Source organism: Emys orbicularis, chromosome 1 (genome assembly GCF_028017835.1).
Source record: "Emys orbicularis isolate rEmyOrb1 chromosome 1, rEmyOrb1.hap1, whole genome shotgun sequence".
Lineage (NCBI taxonomy): Eukaryota > Metazoa > Chordata > Testudines > Emydidae > Emys > Emys orbicularis.
Window position 1 is genome coordinate 336,225,780 of NC_088683.1, and position 17,946 is coordinate 336,243,725.

The 17,946-nt window shown below is 51.1% G+C and overlaps 1 protein-coding gene across 1 annotated transcript in view; it reads right to left on the bottom strand.

The window, feature by feature from the left end:
• The window catches only part of DYNC2H1 (dynein cytoplasmic 2 heavy chain 1), a 370,096-nt gene that overhangs the window by 246,177 nt on the left and 105,973 nt on the right, over positions 1–17,946 (bottom strand). The window contains exons 55-56 of the mRNA XM_065405465.1: positions 16,801–16,938; positions 5,103–5,216 (exon numbers count right to left, since the gene is read on the bottom strand). Coding sequence (XP_065261537.1) covers positions 5,103–5,216; positions 16,801–16,938 — 252 coding nt within the window. The remainder of the gene's footprint in view (positions 1–5,102; positions 5,217–16,800; positions 16,939–17,946) is intronic.

The following is a 17,946-nucleotide window of genomic DNA, read 5'->3' on the forward strand; positions in this document are numbered from 1 at the left end:
AAGGCATTGGAGATAGCGCCCCTCCCCAGGCCCCCCCGGAGCAGAACCGGGGGCATCGCCGGTTCTGCCAAGTTGTGAATAGGTCCACCTGGGGAGTTCCCCACCTTCGGGAGAGCCGATGGGCCACTTCCAGGTAGAGGGACCACTCATGTTGCGAGGAGAAGTCCCTGCTCAAGCGATCCGCCCTCTCGTTGCGGGCGCCCAGTAAGTGGAAGGCCTTCAGGTGGATGTCGTGGGCTATACAGAAGTCCCACAGCCTGAGGGCTTTGAGGCAGAGGGCAGAGGAGCGGGCCCCGCCTTGCCTGTTGATATAGAACATCGAGGCCGTGTTGTCCGTGAGGACCCTGACTACCTTGCCCTCCAGATGCAAGCGGAAGGCCATACAGGCCTGTCGCACCGCTCTGAGCTCCTTGACATTTATGTGTATGGTCAGGTCCTGAGCCGACCACAGGCCTTGGGTCTGAAAGCTCCCCACATGGGCCCCCCAACCCAGGTCTGACGCATCGGACACCAGCTCCAGCGACGGGGCCCTGTCCCTGAACGGGATCCTTTGGAGCATGCTGTTCGGGGTGGACCACCATCGCAGGGAGGTAATCACAGCGTCCATCCTGTCCATGGCCTGGGAGAAATTCTAGGCCAACCAGAGCTGGAGGGACTTCATCCTGAGTCTGGCGTGACAGACTACGTACGTGCACGCCGACATATGACCCAAGAGCTGCAGGCAAACCCTGGCTGTTGTCACCGGGAACCTTGTGACCGAGTCGATGAGACCTTTCAGGGTCTTGAACCTGTCTGGCGGGAGGGAGGCCCTGGCCGACACTGCGTCCAGGAGCGCTCCGATAAACTCTATGCATTGGACCTGGACTAATGTGGACTTGGTGTTGTTTACCAATAGGCCCAAGGAGGTGCACGTGGACAGGAGGAGCGCCACGTGATCCCTCACCTGCGACCGGGAGGTGCCCTTGACAAGCCAATTGACCAGCTAGGGAAATATCTGTACCCCCCGTCATTTGAGGTAGGCTGCTATTACCGACATGCATTTTGTAAACATTCGGGGGCAGTGGACAGCCCAAACAGGAGGACAGTAAATTGGTAATGATTCTGTCCCACCACAAAACGGAGGAAGCGCCTGTGCCCCTCGAATATGTGGATGTGGAAGTACGCGTCCTGTAGATCGAGGGCAGCGTACCAGTCCCCAGGATCCAGGGAGGGGATGACGGAGGCCAGGGAGAGCATGCGGAACTTGAGCTTCACCATGTGCTGGTTCAGACCCCATAGGTCCAGTATGGACCTGAGACCCCCCTTTGGCCTTCGGGATAAGGAAATAACGGGAGTAGTACTCCTTGCCCATGAATTCCTCAGGCACCGCCTCTATCGCTCCTAGTCCTAGGAGCCGCCCCACCTCCTGCTCGAGCAGAGCTTCATGCTAGGGGTCCCTCAGGAGGGACGGGGGCGGGGGGTGGTTGCGTGGGGAGGAGGTAAACTGGAGGGTGTAACCCCAGGAGATGGTGTTGAGGACCCATCGGTCCGAAGTGAGCCGAGACCATTCCGGAAGAAAAGCACACAACCGGTTGGAGAAGGGAAGCTTTATTGGGGTTGGATCCCTGATAAGAACTGGCGTGTTGCCCCCGGGCACCCCATCAAAATCGCCTTTTCCCCGCCTGCTTGCCTTTGGAGGGTCCAGGCTAGGGGGCAGGCCGAGACTGCCTGTGAGGGCGTCTCTTATAGTCCTGTTGCTTCTTATGGGCGGCCTCGTACTTCGGGAGGGCGGCTGGTGTCGGAGTCTGCTGCGGCTTGAACTTAGGTTTTGCCGGAGCCGGGACATAGAGAACGAGGGTCTGGAGGGTCGTGCGGGAGTCCTTCATGCCATGCAGCCTTGTATCGGTTTCCTGTGCGAACAGAGCTTTCCCATCAAACGGGAGGTCCTGCATGGACGATTGCGCCTCGCTGGAGAGCCCGGAGAGCAGGAGCCATGACGCCAATCTCATGGACACCGCGGAGGCCATTGAACATGCGGCCGTGTCCGCAGCATCCGAGGCAGCCTGCAGGGAAGCCCGAGCTGCCGTTGCCCCTTCCTCCACCAGCGCCCTGAAATCCTTATCGCACTCCTGGAGGGAGACCTCAAATTTAGGCAGGGAGCCCCACAGATTAAATTCGTACCGACCCAAGAGGGCCTGATGGTTTGCCACTCGTAACTGGAAGCTCGAAGATGAATAATTTTTTCTTCCGAAAGAGTCCAGTTTCCGAGAGTCTTTGTTCTTTGGGGTTGGGGCTGGCTGACCCTGTCGTTCCCTGTGGTTGACCGACTCGATCACCAGGGAGTTGGGCGTTGGGTGGGTATATAGGTACTCATGCCCTTTAGTGGGTACAAAGTACTTGCGTTCTGCCTTTTTTGATAGAGGGGCCAACGAGGCTGGTGTTTGCCACAGGGCATTTGAAATTTTAGCCACCACTTCATGGAGCAGCAAGACCACCCTACCCGGTGCCAATGGGGACAACACGTTGAACAGGGAGTTCGAGGGCTCCTCCATCTCCTCTGCCTGGAGGTGGAGGCTTGCTGCCACCCTCTTTAAGAGCTCTTGGTGGGCCCTGAAGTGCTCCTGCGGGATGGAGGGAGGTGGGGCCACAATCGCCTCCTCCGGGCGGGGCAAAGAGGCCAGTGCGGTGCTTTGGGTGTCAGACGGCACCGGAGAATCCGGACTCCGGGCGTGGTACTGAGGACGAGTGTCCCACCAACTTCTTTGTCAGGGGTCTGGAGAGGGAGGCTGACAGTGCTTCCGAAGCTCCGGCCACCGAGCGAGCTCCCACCGGGGGCTGCGCTGGAGGCCACGGTGCCCACTGGTACCACTGGGCCAGCCACGAAGCTCGGTGCCACTACACCTGCTGTGGAACCGGCGGGGCCGGCTGCCCGCTGCTGTCTCTCGACTGGGAGGAGCGGTGGTGCCGGCATCTGCGACAGTCACGGGACCACGATCTCAACGTGGAGGACCGGTACTGATGGTAATAGCAGCACCGCGAATGGCCTCGATGGGCGGACACGCGACGGCGATCAACGCCTGGGGCTGCGGTGCCTTGGCGGAGACTTGGAACAGGAGCCCAAGTGGGACCGGTGTCAACGACTGTGCCATGACCGACTGCAGTACCCTCTCTGGAATGAGGACCAACGACGACGTCCACCGCGGTCCCGTCGATGTTCACTCTCTGAGTAGGACCCGTGCCACGAGTCCTGGCCGGACGGAACCCAGCCCAAGAGTCTGGTCGGCGTTGAGGGCGATCCACGTGGACTCTGCCCCGAGCGAACGCTGGGCGGTGATCGGCATCGGGAACGTTCCCTCGACCAAGACCAGTACCGAGCCGGGGGCGACTGTGGAGATCCCAGCAGAGGCTTGCCTCTAGAGCGTGGGGCCGGCATAGGCAGCGCTCCAGGCACCGGCATGGACAAGACGTGGTGGGCCTCCTGGAGGGCTTTAGGCGTGGACAGCATCCGGACATCGGGAGAGGCCTGTTCCGAAGGGGCCGGGCTACTCTGCTCTACGTGAGTCGGAGGCCTAGGGCCCAGTGGGGATCGAGGATTGCCCGACATGGGCCTAGCCTCTGTCCCAGACTTCCCTCGGTGCTGCTGCGAAGAGGGAGTCTTCTTGGCCCTCTTGGTGTGCCCCGTGGACGGGGAGCGGTGCCGACTGGTCGATGGCACTGGAGGATCGCCGCATACCGACACCGCGGTGCCCGGTACCGGCTCGGAGCGGCGTGCCGGGGTCGGGGTCAGCGCCGACTCCATCAGAATGGCTCGGAGCCTATTGTCCCTTTCTCTTTTGGTCCAAGGCTTAAACGATTTGCAAATCTTGCACCTCTCGCTGATATGGGTTTCTCCCAAGCAGCGCAAACAGTCTGTGTGCGGGTCGCTTCTTGGCACAGAACACCGACAAGAACCGCACGACTTAAATCCCGGGGCTCGGGGCATGCCCCGGCCCGGGCTCACTGACTAACTAAACTAACTACACTAACTAACTAGAGGTACTAAACGAATGAACAGTTCTGGGGACGAGCTACAGCAAAGCTGGAGCAGAGCAGTTCCGACACACCTTCACTGGAGGCAAGAAGGAACTGAGGGTGGGGGGAGCGCGCAGCTCCCCTTATACTGCGCCAGGCAGGAGCCACTCCAGGGGTTGTGGGGGGCGCTCCCCCCTACGGGTACTGCTAGGGGAAAAACTTCTGGCACCGGTGCACGTGGCGAGCACGCACACCTATTGTGGAATACACATTAGCAATCACTCGAGGAATAACTGTTTTATAAACAGGAGACAACAGAACATTTATGTCCTCTCAGTTTTCACAGAACCTGGCTTTATGTTTCACCTTTAGAATTTTATTTTCCTCATTACATCCAACTTATCTTTTAAATTTGTATTAACTTCTCAAAGTTTAATTTTAAAAAGGTGAAGTACGCAGGTATTTACCTATGGCAAGAATTTATTTTCATGTTACACTGTACATTATAATCCTGACATTCTCTTAATTTTTATTCAGCACAATCATCCAAAACTATTGTACAGCTATTAAAACCGAAACATTTTACTCATATTTTTGATTCCTTTTGCTGTTGGATGCTTCAGATTTATAAAGAATACATAATAAATCTTATTAAGGAAGATCTACACACCATGGGTCAAATTAAGGCTATCTTTGTGTAGGTATATGGGAGTGATGGGCCACAAAAAGCCTTCTCTTCATACGCAGCTGCATCCGAGGGCAAGTACCAGACACAATTGCAGCCCCCATGCACAGAGCCATAAAGGGAGCAATAAATACTTCTCCAAACCCACTTAAAGCAGTAGGTTAGCACAAGGGCAGCAACTGAGGGCATGCTTTGGCCTGAGAAATCTTCATTGTGATAGACAGAAAATAAAACAGCTTGAGTCCCAAATCCCAGACTGATTGTCAGAGCTGGCAATTAGAGTATCCTGAACATATTTTTTAATATAAATCATTGAGAGAAAAGAAATATGAAAGCCCATAGTGATTTTTTTTTTCAAATCTTGCAGATCAAACTGCAAGTCAAATAAGATCAGTTTTATCTATTCATTTTCCTTATCAGTTCTCACCTGAACCTCTTTTAGTTCATCTTCAATTTTCCTTTTTCTTTCTTCAATTTTTACAACTTCTTCTGCTATCTTGTGTTTAATTTTTTCCATCTCTGTCTTTTGCTCACTGGCATCCTGTTAGAAGAGAGATTATTCATGAGGGAACCCACTTTATTTTCCAAACTTGATTATGTGGTATTATCATACTTTTGATTCTCACGTTTCTTTAAATCTTCATTTTAATTTTAAAATACATTTTAATTTGTATAGTATTGTTCATACTAAAGTTCTAAAAAAGACTTGACACTGAATTACTGTTTATAGCCGTGATTCAGGAAGGCACTTAAGCATGTTTAACTTTAAACGTGTTTAAGTATCATTGACCTCAATGGGACTTAAGCATGAACTTAACTGCTTTCCTGAAAATAGGAACACTTGCTGGAATTGGAGCCTTTGTAAGCTAATACAAATACTTCTTCAACAGGCTGGTAAGGAAAAAAGACAGAGATTATTATTGTTATGTTTATTTTAAAACATTTGAGAAGCGCTCAGATACTATGGTTGTGGAGGACATATAAATAAATAGATATGACTAAATTAAGTAAGTGTATATTCTAACCTGGACATCATGTTCGATTTGGACCTGTCTCTAGCTCCTCACATCCAGGCTATGTCTAAATCTTGCCAATTCTTTCTGCATAACATCTCTAGGATAAGGCCTTTCCCATCCATCCAAAGAACTAAAACTCTCATCCATGCTCTCATCATCTTGCATCTCAATTACTGCAACATCCTTTTCTCTAGCCTTGACAAATTCAATCTTGCCCTGCTCATGTTCATTCAGAATGTTGCTGCAAAGATGATTTTCATAATCTGCAGCTTTGACCACACCACTTCTCTCTTTGCATCCCTCCACTGGCTCTGACTTCTCTATCAAATCAAACATAAACTGCTTGTCTTCACTTTCAAAGTCCACCATGACACATCTCCACCCTACCAGTCATCTTCCATTCACAATTGAGATGTTGATTCCTGCCTCCAATCAGTCCACGATGCCAGCCTCTTTCACCCACTTGTTCAATTTCAAACAAGCACTTTTGTGTTTTCTCCCATACTGCCCCCCGTGCTTGGGTGGAGCTTCCCATAAACATCTGCAAATCTACCTCATTATCTTCCTTCAAATCCCTCCTTAAAACATTTATTTTCTATGATGTCTATTAAAAAAATTTACAATGGTTAGATAGCTTGTGCTGTGACCACTGCTTAACATGCTGACCAATACTGCCTCACTGTTTCCTTGAATTCCTTCAACTGTCTTGATATCCATCTGTTGTCTTTCATCTCATGCTTAGACTATAAACTCTTTGGGACACTGACTGTCTTTTTGTTCTGTGTTAGTGCAGCGCCTAGAACAATGGGGTCCTGATGCATGAGTAGGGCTCCTAGGTACAGTAATACTACTACTACTCAATAATAATAACAACAAACAACAACAACATAGCCTAGAGATATTGAGCACACACAACTGTCATTGAAGTTAATGGGAGCTGATAGTGCTTAGCACCTTTGAAAATCAGGCCAATAATGTATAATACATGCACCCCACAAGTAGCAACAATAAATGTGATAGCATGGGTTAATATGCAGGCCACATTTTGGGATGGAAGACTGAGCATGGAGAACAGGGCATAGGTCAAGAAGAGGAAAGGGGAACAAGTAGTGATCTGAAAGAGTTAGGGTAAATTGAACATAAAGAAACTGTTCAAAATTCTGGAAACTCCATGGAAGAATAATCTACCCTATGCTGCACAGAGAAAGAGGTGGAAAGCCAAAGAGTGTGGACACCCAACTAGAGAACAAGTAGTGAAGGATACATCCACAAAGGAAGAGATCACTTTGATGAGACAGAGGTAAACAAGGAGGCATAAGAAATGAAAGGTCAGAGGTTCATGTGGATTGTGAACACAGATGTTCATATCTCCAGTTATGATGATGATTGAAAAGACAAATTCATGAGCATTAAGTGAAGCAAAGTTGATATATGAAGTGACAGGATACGATTCCAAGAAGTGAGGCAGTTGTACTCTGAGCTGAAGTGATAGCAGAAAACAGTGGCTGTGTATAAGCAGCAGAAATGAAGGATGAGATTTGTCCATTTATAGCCTTTAACCTGAAAGCATTTACAGATAGGTCACTACATTATAATGATATAGCATTAAGTCATCCAAGACTAGGTCAGGCATTTTATGCAATGCAAATGTGAATATATCACAAGTAATTAAAAAAAGAAGTCATAACCTCAGTCGCATGTCAAAATCACTGTTCAGAGAGAACATCATTGGCATCTTGTGAGCATACATTAGAGCCCTCTACCCCAACTAAACTGGTTCCTTTTCAAGTTTTTTTTTAAATATCAGAGGGACTTTATGCTTCTGTAGTGCTTCTTACAGGATGTTAACCTCAGAACTGTCAGTCCTGTTAGCACACCTTTGATACTACTGAGCATACCATGTTTCACTGCTTTTGTTCCAACTCCTATTTTAGCCTTACACAGTAATACCAAACATCATTCTGGGATGTATTAGCAGGAGACAGTGTTGTAAACAAGACACAAGAAGTAATTCTTTTGCTTACTCCATGCTGATTAGGCCTCAACTGGAGAATTGTGTCCAGTTCTGGGTGCCACATTTCAGGAAAGAGGTGGACAAACTGGAGAAAGTCCAGAGAAGAGCAACAAAAATGATTAAAGATCTAGAAAACATGATTTCTGAGGGAAGATTGAAAAAATTGAGTTTGATTAGTCTGGAGAAGAGAAGACTGTGGGGGGGGGGGGCATGATAACAGTTTTCAAGTACATAAAGGTTGTTACAAGGAGGGGTGAGAAAAATCTGAGGATAGGACCAGTAGCAATGGGCTTAAGTTGCAGCAAGGGCAGTTTAGGCTGGACATTAGGAAAAACTTCCTGTAAGGGTAGTTAAGCACTGGAATAAATTGCATAGGGAGGTTGTGGATTCTCCATCATTGAACATTTTAAAGATCAGGTTAGACAAATACTTGTCAGGGATGGTGTGACGTTGCAGTCTATATGATTTTATAAAAAATTGATAATGAGTGAATACAATGTAACTGGAATATGCTTCATGCAAAAGGTCTCTTGTAAGGTATCATTACAAAGCTTATAATCTACTGAGTGTGGTCATCCTATTTGTATAAAGGTATCACTCTTGTATCTGAAACTAGAAATATGAAATATAACTCTGAGGGCCTATTGTAATTATGCAAAGTGTGGGCCATTAATGGTGGTTTGGAATCTTAATGGCTCCCATCAACCAGGACAATTGACTGGATTGTTCTGTTTGCAGGCAAGCCTTCCTGTGAGTCAGGCTGGGAGGAATGAAGGCTTGGGGTCTTACAGTGACATGTGATCATGTCACATGAACTGGAATCCATCTTTAACCTGATGCTTTTCCAGTGACGGGGGTGGAAACCCAGAGGGACAAAGGATTCCCGCCTTATGCAAAAGATATATAAAGGGGTGGAACAGAACAAAGAGGAGAGGAGGCATCATGAAGAATCCCCTAGCTACCACCTGAGCTGGAACAAGAGCTGTACCAGGGGAAAGTATTGTGCCCAGACCTGAAAGGTGTCCAGTCTGAGAAAAAACTTACTGAAGCATCTCTAAGGGTGAGATTATCTGTATTCAGTTTGATTAGACATAGATTTGCGCATTTTATTTTATTTTGCTTGGTGACTTACTTTGTTCTATCTGTTACTACTTGGAACCACTTAAATCCTACTTTCTGTATTTAATAAAATCACTTTTTACTTATTGATTAACTCAGAATATGTATTAATACCTGGGGGAGCAAACAACTGTGCATCTCTCTCTATCAGTGTTATAGAGGGCGAACAATTTATGAGTTTACCCTGTATAAGCTTTATACAGGGTAAAACGGATTTATCTGGGTTTAGACCCCCATTGGGAGTTGGGCATCTGAGTGTTAAAGACAAGCACACTTCTGTTAGCTGCTTTCAGGTAAACCTGCAGCTTTTGGGGCAAGTAATTCAGACCCTGGGTCTTTGTTGGAGCAGACGGGAGTGTCTGGCTCAGCAAGACAGGGTGCTGGGGTCCCGAGCTGGCAGGGAAGGCAGGGGTAGAAGTAGTCTTGGCACATCGGGTGGCAGCTCCCAAAGGGGTTTCTGTGATCCAACCCATCACAGATGGTCTAGATAATATTTACTCCTGCCTTGAGTGCAGGGGGGACTGGACTAGAAACCCTCGCGAGGTCCCTGCCAGTCCTATGATTCTATGCCCTACAAGCATACAAGGGGATTTATGGATAGGGTAACAGCCAAGAACTTTCAAATCTCTTCTGGCTTTCAACATCTTCCAGCTGCCCTGGGGAATACTGGGTAAACATTATCTTTGCTACAGGGAGCCAACACACCTAGGTAATCCATCATCCTGGCTAACATTCAAGTACACCTACACCAAATAGATACAGAATACATAAAAGACTTGATAAAAATTCCCTCAAATCTTCATGGTTTCACAGATTCTATAGGATAAACATAATGTATGTAGCTGTATGACACCGCAAGCCAAATATTTTGAGGCTGCAGCCACCTGATCTGCTATACATAGGAAATCTGTTCTCTTAGACTTCATTTACAGTTGGAAGTGTTATTTGTGCTTGATCTGCTCTCATTGAAATCAATGACAAAACTCCCTCTGATGCCTCTCAGAGTAGGATCACCCCATTATGGCTTACCTTCTGTTTATGATCTTCAGAATCACATGTATATCAAATACTAATATCCACTTTCCACAGAAATTGGAAACCTTGCATTTAACTAGGGAAGTGTCACTAAAGAAAATGGCTTCTCAAAAAAAAAAAAAGGGAGAGAGAGACTACCTCAGAGCCAAGGGCTAGTGGTTCAAAGAGTGGTCTAAAGAAATAAGGTTGTCTACTTAAAATCAGAAATATCAGGAAAAAAACGGTTACTCACCTTTGTAACTGTTGTTCTTCGAGATGAGTTGCTCATATCCATTCCAATTAGGTGTGCGCGCGCCGCGTGCACGATCATCGGAGAATTTTCTACCCTAGCAACACCCGGTGGGTCGGCTCTGGAGCCCCCTGGAGTGGCGCCTTCATGGCGCTGGATATATACCCCAGCCGACCCAGCGCCCCCTCAGTTCCTTCTTGCCAGCTACTCCGACAGTGGGGAAGGGGGGCGGGTTTGGAATGGATATGAGCAACACATCTCGAAGAACAACAGTTACAAAGGTGAGTAACCGTTTTTTCTTCTTTGAGTGCTTGCTCATATCGATTCCAATTAGGTGACTACCAAGCCTTACCTAGGCGGTGGGGTCGGAGTGAGACATCGCTGTGTGCAAAACCGCTGATCCGAATGCAGCATCGTCTCTGGACTGCTGTACAAGCGCATAGTGAGCGGCGAAGGTGTGGACCGATGACCAAACTGCAGCTCTACAAATGTCCTGGATCGGGACTTGAGCCAGGAAGGCAGTCGAGGAGGCTTGGGCCCTCGTGGAGTGGGCGGTGAGGCGCGGCGTTGGGGCACCGGCCAGGTCGTAGCAAACATGAATGCAGGACGTGATCCAAGAGGAGAGACGTTGCGAGGAGACCGGTAAGCCTTTCATCCAGTCGGCCACTGCAACGAAGAGTTGCGTCGTCTTTCTAAACGGTTTCGTACGCTCAATATAGAAAGCCAGGGCCCTGCGTACGTCCAAGGAGTGCATACGTTGGTCTTGACGGGTGGCGTGCGGCTTAGGATGGAAGACCGGGAGAAATATATCCTGGTTCACATTAAAAGCTGATACTACCTTGGGAAGAAAGGCAGGGTGGGGGCGAAGCTGCACCTTGTCTTTGTGGAAGACTGTGTACGGAGGCTCAGACGTGAGCGCCCTGAGTTCAGAAACACGCCTTGCTGAAGTGATGGCTACAAGGAAGGCTGTCTTCCAAGATAGGTAAAGGAGTGTGCAGGTAGCCAATGACTCGAACGGGGGCCCTGTGAGCTTGGAGAGAACCAGGTTAAGATCCCACGCCGGAACGGGTTGGCGTTGCTGTGGGTATAGCCGGTCTAAGCCCTTGAGGAATCTGACGACCATCGGGTTAGAGAAGACCGAGGAAGCGTGTTCTCCTGGGTGGAACGCCGATATAGCGGCCAGGTGAACCCTGACTGAAGATATCGCCAAGCCCTGCTGTTTCAGGGATAGGAGATATTCGAGTATAAGAGGAATAGGCGCCTGCAAGGGGGGCGTGGCCCGCTGCTCGCACCAACAGCAGAACCGTTTCCACTTGGCTAAGTAAGTGGTCCTTGTAGAGGGCTTTCTACTTCCCAGCAGAATCTGTTGCACGGGATGTGAGCATCGTAGCTCTGTCCGATTCAGCCATGGAGCATCCACGCTGTAAGGTGGAGCGATTGCAGGTGGGGGTGACAGAGTCGGCCGTGGTCCTGAGAGATCAAGTCTGGGCACAAGGGAAGCGTGATCGGAGTTTGTACCGATAGCTCCAGAAGCGTGGTGTACCAGTGCTGTCTTGGCCAAGCTGAAGCGACTAGAATCATACGTGCCTTGTCTCTGCGTAGCTTGAGCAGCACCCTGTGGACCAGTGGGAATGGAGGGAAAGTGTAGAACAGCTGGTCTCTCCATGATAAGAGGAAAGCGTCCGACAGGGAGCCCGGAGATCGTCCTTGGAGGGAGCAGAACACGTGGCACTTCCTGTTGGCTCGTGAGGCGAACAGGTCGACCTGGGGAAATCCCCACCTCTGGAAGATGGAATGGATGATATCCGGGCGAATCGACCACTCGTGCGTCTGGAAAGATCTGCTGAGACGGTCCGCTAGAGTGTTCTGGACTCCAGGGAGGAACGATGCCATGAGATGTATCGAGTGGGCAATGCAGAACTCCCACAGGCGAATGGCCTCTTGGCACAGGAGAGACGACCGGGCTCCTCCTTGCTTGTTGATGTAGAACATGGCCGTGGTGTTGTCTGTGAGGACTGACATGCAACAGCCATGTAGGAGACCGAGAAATGCCTGACACACTAGGCGCACCGCCATCAGCTCTCGAACATTGATGTGCAGAGCTAGTTGGGATGCGGTCCACAGGCCCTGGGTATGGTGCTCCCCGAGGTGAGCGCCCCACCCTAGAGATGAAGCGTCCGTGACCAGGTGCAGGGAGGGTTGTGGGGCGTGAAACGGCACTCCTGCACAAACCACCTTGTGATCCAGCCACCAGGTGAGGGAGGTCAAGACCGAGGTCGGAACCGTGACCACCATGTTTAGGTGGTCCGGATAAGGACGGTACACCGACGATACCCAGGCCTGAAGTGGGTGAAGCCGAAGCCTGGCATGCCTGGTTACGTAAGTGCAAGAGGCTATGTGTCCCAACAGGCCGAGGAATGTCCTTACTGTGGTAATCGGGAAGACCTGGAGTCCGTGGATGATGTTTGCGATGGTGTGGAACCGAGTGTCTGGCAGAAGAGCTCGGGTGAGTCTGGAGTCTAAAACTGCCCCGATAAACTCTATTCTCTGGGTTGGCTCCAGAGTGGACTTTTCTTTGTTGAGTAGAATGCCTAACTCGTGGAATGTTTGTAGTATTATCTGGACGTGCGCCTGAACTTGCTCCCTGGTGCGGCCACGCACCAGCCAGTCGTCTAGATACGGGAACACCTGTATCCTTTGTCGACGAAGGTATGCTGCCACGACAGCCATACATTTGGTGAACACTCTCGGAGCCGCGGACAATCCAAAGGGAAGGACGGCAAATTGGTAGTGCACATTGTTTACCACAAATCGAAGGAAGCGCCTGTGAGGGGGGTAGATTGCTATATGAAAATATGCGTCCTTCATGTCGAGGGCGGCGTACCAGTCTCCAGGATCCAGGGAAGGGATGATGGTCCCCAAGGAGACCATGCGGAACTTCAACTTTATTATGAATTTGTTGAGTCCGCGTAAGTCTAAAATGGGTCGCAGACCCCCTTTTGCTTTGGGGATCAGGAAGTAGCGGGAGTAAAACCCCCTGCCCCTTAACTCTGGGGGAACCTCCTCTATGGCCCCCATAGAGAGGAGCCCAAAAACCTCCTGTGTAAGGAGATGCTCGTGAGAAGGGTCCCTGAAGAGGGACGGGGAGGGGGGGAACGAAGAAAACTGGAGAGCGTATCCCCTCTCCACCGTGCGAAGGACCCAACGGTCTGAAGTTATAAGGGACCAAGCACGGTGGAAACGGGAGAGGCAATCCCGAAAGAAAGGAAATGGATCCTGGGTAGTGGCTGGTGTGCCGTCCTCGGGCGCACCTTCAAAAGTTTTGCCTAGGTCCTGAAGGTGGCCTAGGAGTGCCTTGGTTCTGACCAGGTTGGGGGCCGGTCGACCTCCGTCTACCACCTCGTCCCCGCCTTCTGGGGAAGTCCTGTCTCGGACGAGGAGGAGGAGGGTAGAACCTTTGTGGCTGGGGCCTAAAGGGCCTGTGCTGGGGTCCTGGGACATGCATCCCCAGGGAGCGCATGATGGTTCTGGAGTCCTTGAGGCTCTGCAACCGAGAGTCCGTCTTGTCCGAGAACAACCCCTGGCCCTCGAACGGCAGATCTTGCAGGGTCTGCTGCAGTTCTGGCGGTAACCCCGAAACCTGGAGCCAGGAGACGCGTCGCATGGCTATCCCAGACGCTAGTGTCCCGGCGGCCGAGTCTGCAATGTCCAAGGAGGCCTGCAAGGAGGTCCTAGCCACCTTTTTCCCTTCCTCCACAAGGGCCCCGAACTCCTCCCTCGAGTCCTGGGGGACCAACTCCTTAAATTTACCCATGGAATTCCATGAATTGTAATTGTACCGACTCAGGAGCACCTGTTGATTTGCGGCCCTGAGCTGCAGACCCCCCGCTGAGTAAACCTTGCGTCCAAACAAATCGAAGCGTTTAGCGTCCTTCGATTTGGGCGCTGCCACCTGCTAGCCATGGCGCTCTCTGGCGTTCACTGAGGAGACTACCAGTGAACACGGCGGAGGGTGTGTATAGAGGTACTCATGGTCTTTAGAGGGGACAAAGTACTTCCTCTCTACACCTCTGGCAGTGGGTGGGATGGAGGCCGGGGTTTGCCATATGGCATTAGCGTTAGCCTGGATCGTACGGATAATGGGCAACGCCACCCAGGATGGGGCATCAGCTGAAAGGATGCTCACCACCGGGTCCTCCACCTCCACTATCTCCTCAGCCTGTAGGTCCATATTTCGTGCCACCCTACGCAACAAGTCTTGGTGGGCACAGAGGTCTATTGGAGGTGGACCTGAGGCTGTTGTACCCGCCACTGCCTCATCTGGGGAAGATGAGGAGGACGCCTCAGGGGGTAAAGGATCCATGTGCGGGTCCGGCTCCAAGGGTCCCTGATGTGCAGGATCCCCTGCACCGGGGTCTGGGGCCTGCGTGGGTGTCGGCACCGGAGCCTCCAGGCCCCTTGGGGGAGGACGGGAGATGGTGGCCTCAGGAACCCTGGGCTCAGAGTGTGCCGAGCGAGAGGCCGCTGGTGGAGCCCCTTGAGCTTGGTGATACGCCCATGGGGTCCAGAAAGACCAATGTGCAGGGTCCTGTCTAGGGTCCTCTGCCCCCTCCTGCCAATGACCCAAGTCGTCTGCAGCCTGACCCTGAGCAGGGTACGCTGAACGGGAAGCCCCTTCCGACGAGCGAGACGCCGATCTTGAGGGCCAGGGCGGTGCCAAGCGTGGTTGCAGGGGCTCGTCCTGGTACGGTGCCGAGCGGTGCCGGTCCACAGGCGAGCGGTCTCTGCACGGTGCCGGTGAATGGTACCGGGATCGAGAATGGTGCCGATGGCCATGTCGGTACCGGGATCCGGATCTGGATTGTGAAGATGAAGACCGTCTGTAGACTCGGTGCCGGGAGCGGCCTCGCGAACGGGAGCGGCGCTCATACCGGTGCCGAGAACTGCGTCTGGACTCCGACCGGTACCGATGCTCAGGTCGGTGCCGAGAAGTAGACTGGTGCCGGGAGGAAGATCTGGGCCGCGAGTATGACTGGCGCCGAGATGAAGATCGGTGCCGGGACTGCGAGCGGCGTCGGGACCTGCTCCGAGACCGGGAGCGGTGCCTCGAGTCCACGCTCGGAGATGGCGGGCGTATCAGGGTAGGCTTGCCCCTGGATTGCACAGTACGAAGGGCATGCGGTGCCACGGGTTGAGACGGCGCCGGCTCCGTGAGGGCGATAAGGTCTTTCGCCGTGGCAAACGTCTCCGGTGTAGAAGGGAGACAGGGCTCCACCACCGGACGAGGCGGTGAGCCAGTCCGCACCGGACTCAACGGCCCTACACCCGGTGCCGGAGTCAACGGTGCTGATGACACTTGCACCCTCTGGCGCTCCAAAGCCGGACGCGGCTCTACCACCGGTGCGGGGGGAGCCGGTGCCTGTTGGACAGCTGCGTCCTGGGTCTTGCGGGGCCTTTTATGTCCCGGAGACAGGGACCGGCGCCGAGGGGCTTGCGGCGGACGCGGTGCCCGAGGGAGGACGGTGCCGTGGGGCCTTATCCGCGTCTGCTCGCGGTGCAGTACTGGAGGGAGCAGCTGGGGCGCTGCGCACCGAGGCGCTCGGTGCCGGAACTTGGCGTGCCGAAGGAGGATCTGGGCTAAGTGCCGCCTCCATAAGGAGCTGCTTAAGCCTAAAGTCCCGCTCCTTTTTGGTCCTTGGTCTGAAAGCCTTGCAGATCTTACACTTGTCCGTCTGGTGAGACTCCCTTAAGCACTTCAGATAAGAGTCGTGGGGGTCTCCCGTTGGCATAGGCTTAGCACAGGTCGCGCACTGCTTAAAGCCAGGAGCCTTGGGCATGAGCCCGGCTGTGTGCCGGGGGGGGGGGGAAGGGGGATAATAGCCCCCTTAACCCCCGCTAACTACTTACAACTATTTATAACTATTAACAATGAACTACTAATCTAAAGAACACAATTAACAACTATCTACAAGAACTAATGAGTAAAGCTAGGGAGAGTGGAGAACAGCTATGCTGCGCTCCACAATTCCAACGACCGTCACGGGCGGTAAGAAGGAACTGAGGGGGCGCTGGGTCGGTTGGGGTATATATCCAGCGCCATGAAGGTGCCACTCCAGGGGGCTCCACAGCCCACCCACCGGGTGTTACTAGGGTAGAAAATTCTCCGACGATCGTGCACGCGGCGCGCGCACACCTAATTGGAATCGATATGAGCAAGCACTCGAAGAAGAACCCCTACTTTCAACTAGATGCAAAAATGCCACAGAAGAAATTTACAGAACTTGGCACTTAAAATACTATAGATAAAATAGTAGATCTGGTTGAATTTTTTTTGAAAATTTTAAATTTTATTCTCTGACCAACTCTATAAAGTAGAACAATTAGATACAGAAAGATCTGGAGGACTTTTCAGTCTGAACTGCAGTAGTAAGTACCAGTCAGCTGTTAAGTCCCCTATCCTGCTTGGTCAACCCACACATTGATTAAATAATTAAATTCCCTTATAAAAAATGTTCTGTCTCAGTGTTAACCTCCTCAAGTTTCAAAGGTTCATGTAACCTCCTAAGCCAACTGCTTTTAAATATTTTCAGGTTTTTCAGCCCTCAATATGCAACTCCAGGCATGGGAATCTGTGGAGACAATTTCACATAGAAAAAAAAAAGGGGGGAAGGGGTTTTATTTTTTAAGATTCTATTGTGACAATCAACATTACCTGCATAGACACTGTAATTTCTTGGAGTGCAGCATCAGCTTCATCTTGCTTAGTTTTGAGTAATATGCTTTGTTCTCCAGCTTTTCTGTTCAGTTCATCTACTAGGGCTTTGGCTTCATTCAGCTTAGACACTCCTGCCTACAAATATTTAAAAAAAAACAACACGTTTTTAGCAACAAATAGTAAACAAAGATATCTTCATCAGAGAATTTGGTACAGACAACTTTGGAAGGATTAAAAAGTGACCTATTTTGGCACAGACAACCCTGGAAGGACTAAAAAGTGACCTATTTTGACACATGAGCTTTAGGGTAAAACACAGGCAGGAAAATGGACTGAAATTGGGACAAAACTTTTGGAAGGAAAGCCGGGTGAGGCCTGAGCTGCACCTTATCCTTGAAGTAGACCGTGTATGAAGGGTCAGAGGTGAGGGCCTTGAGCTCCAAGACCCTCCTTGCCAAAGTAATGGCAACCAGAAAAGCAACCTTCCATGATAGATACAGGAGGGAGCAAGTTGCCAATGGTTCAAACGGAGGTCCCATCAGTTTGGAAAGAACCAGTTTGAGGTCCCATGCAGGGATCGGTTGCCGAACCTGTGGGTAGAGGCGCTCCAGACCCTTGAGGAAGCAGCCTACCATGGGGTTGGCAAAGATGGAGCGCCTGGCCGCTCCCGGGTGGAATGCAGAGATAGCTGCCAGGTGCACATTAATGGAAGAAGCAGCCAGACCTTGCTGCTTGAGTTGCAACAGGTACTCCAGGATGACAGGAATGGGGTCCCGCAAAGTTGAAGTACAGCTGTGGGAGCACCAGATCACAAACCGCTTCCACTTTGCCAGATAGGTAACCCTGGTACCGAGCAGAACTTCTCTGAGCAACTCCAAGCGCATGAACTCCATGGGGTTTAGCCATGAAGCTTCAAGGCCGTGAGGTGGAGAGACTGACGTGGTCTTGGGTAATCAGGTCCTGAGCAGTAGTAGAGTGATTGGGGAGTCTACCAAGAGGTCCAAGAGCGTGGTGTTGACATGGCCATGCCGGAGCGACCAGGATGATCGCCGCCTTGTGCCTGCGGACTTTGAGCAGTACCTTGTGTACAAGAGAAAACGGTGGGAACATATACATGAAATGATCCGACCATGGGAGGAGGAA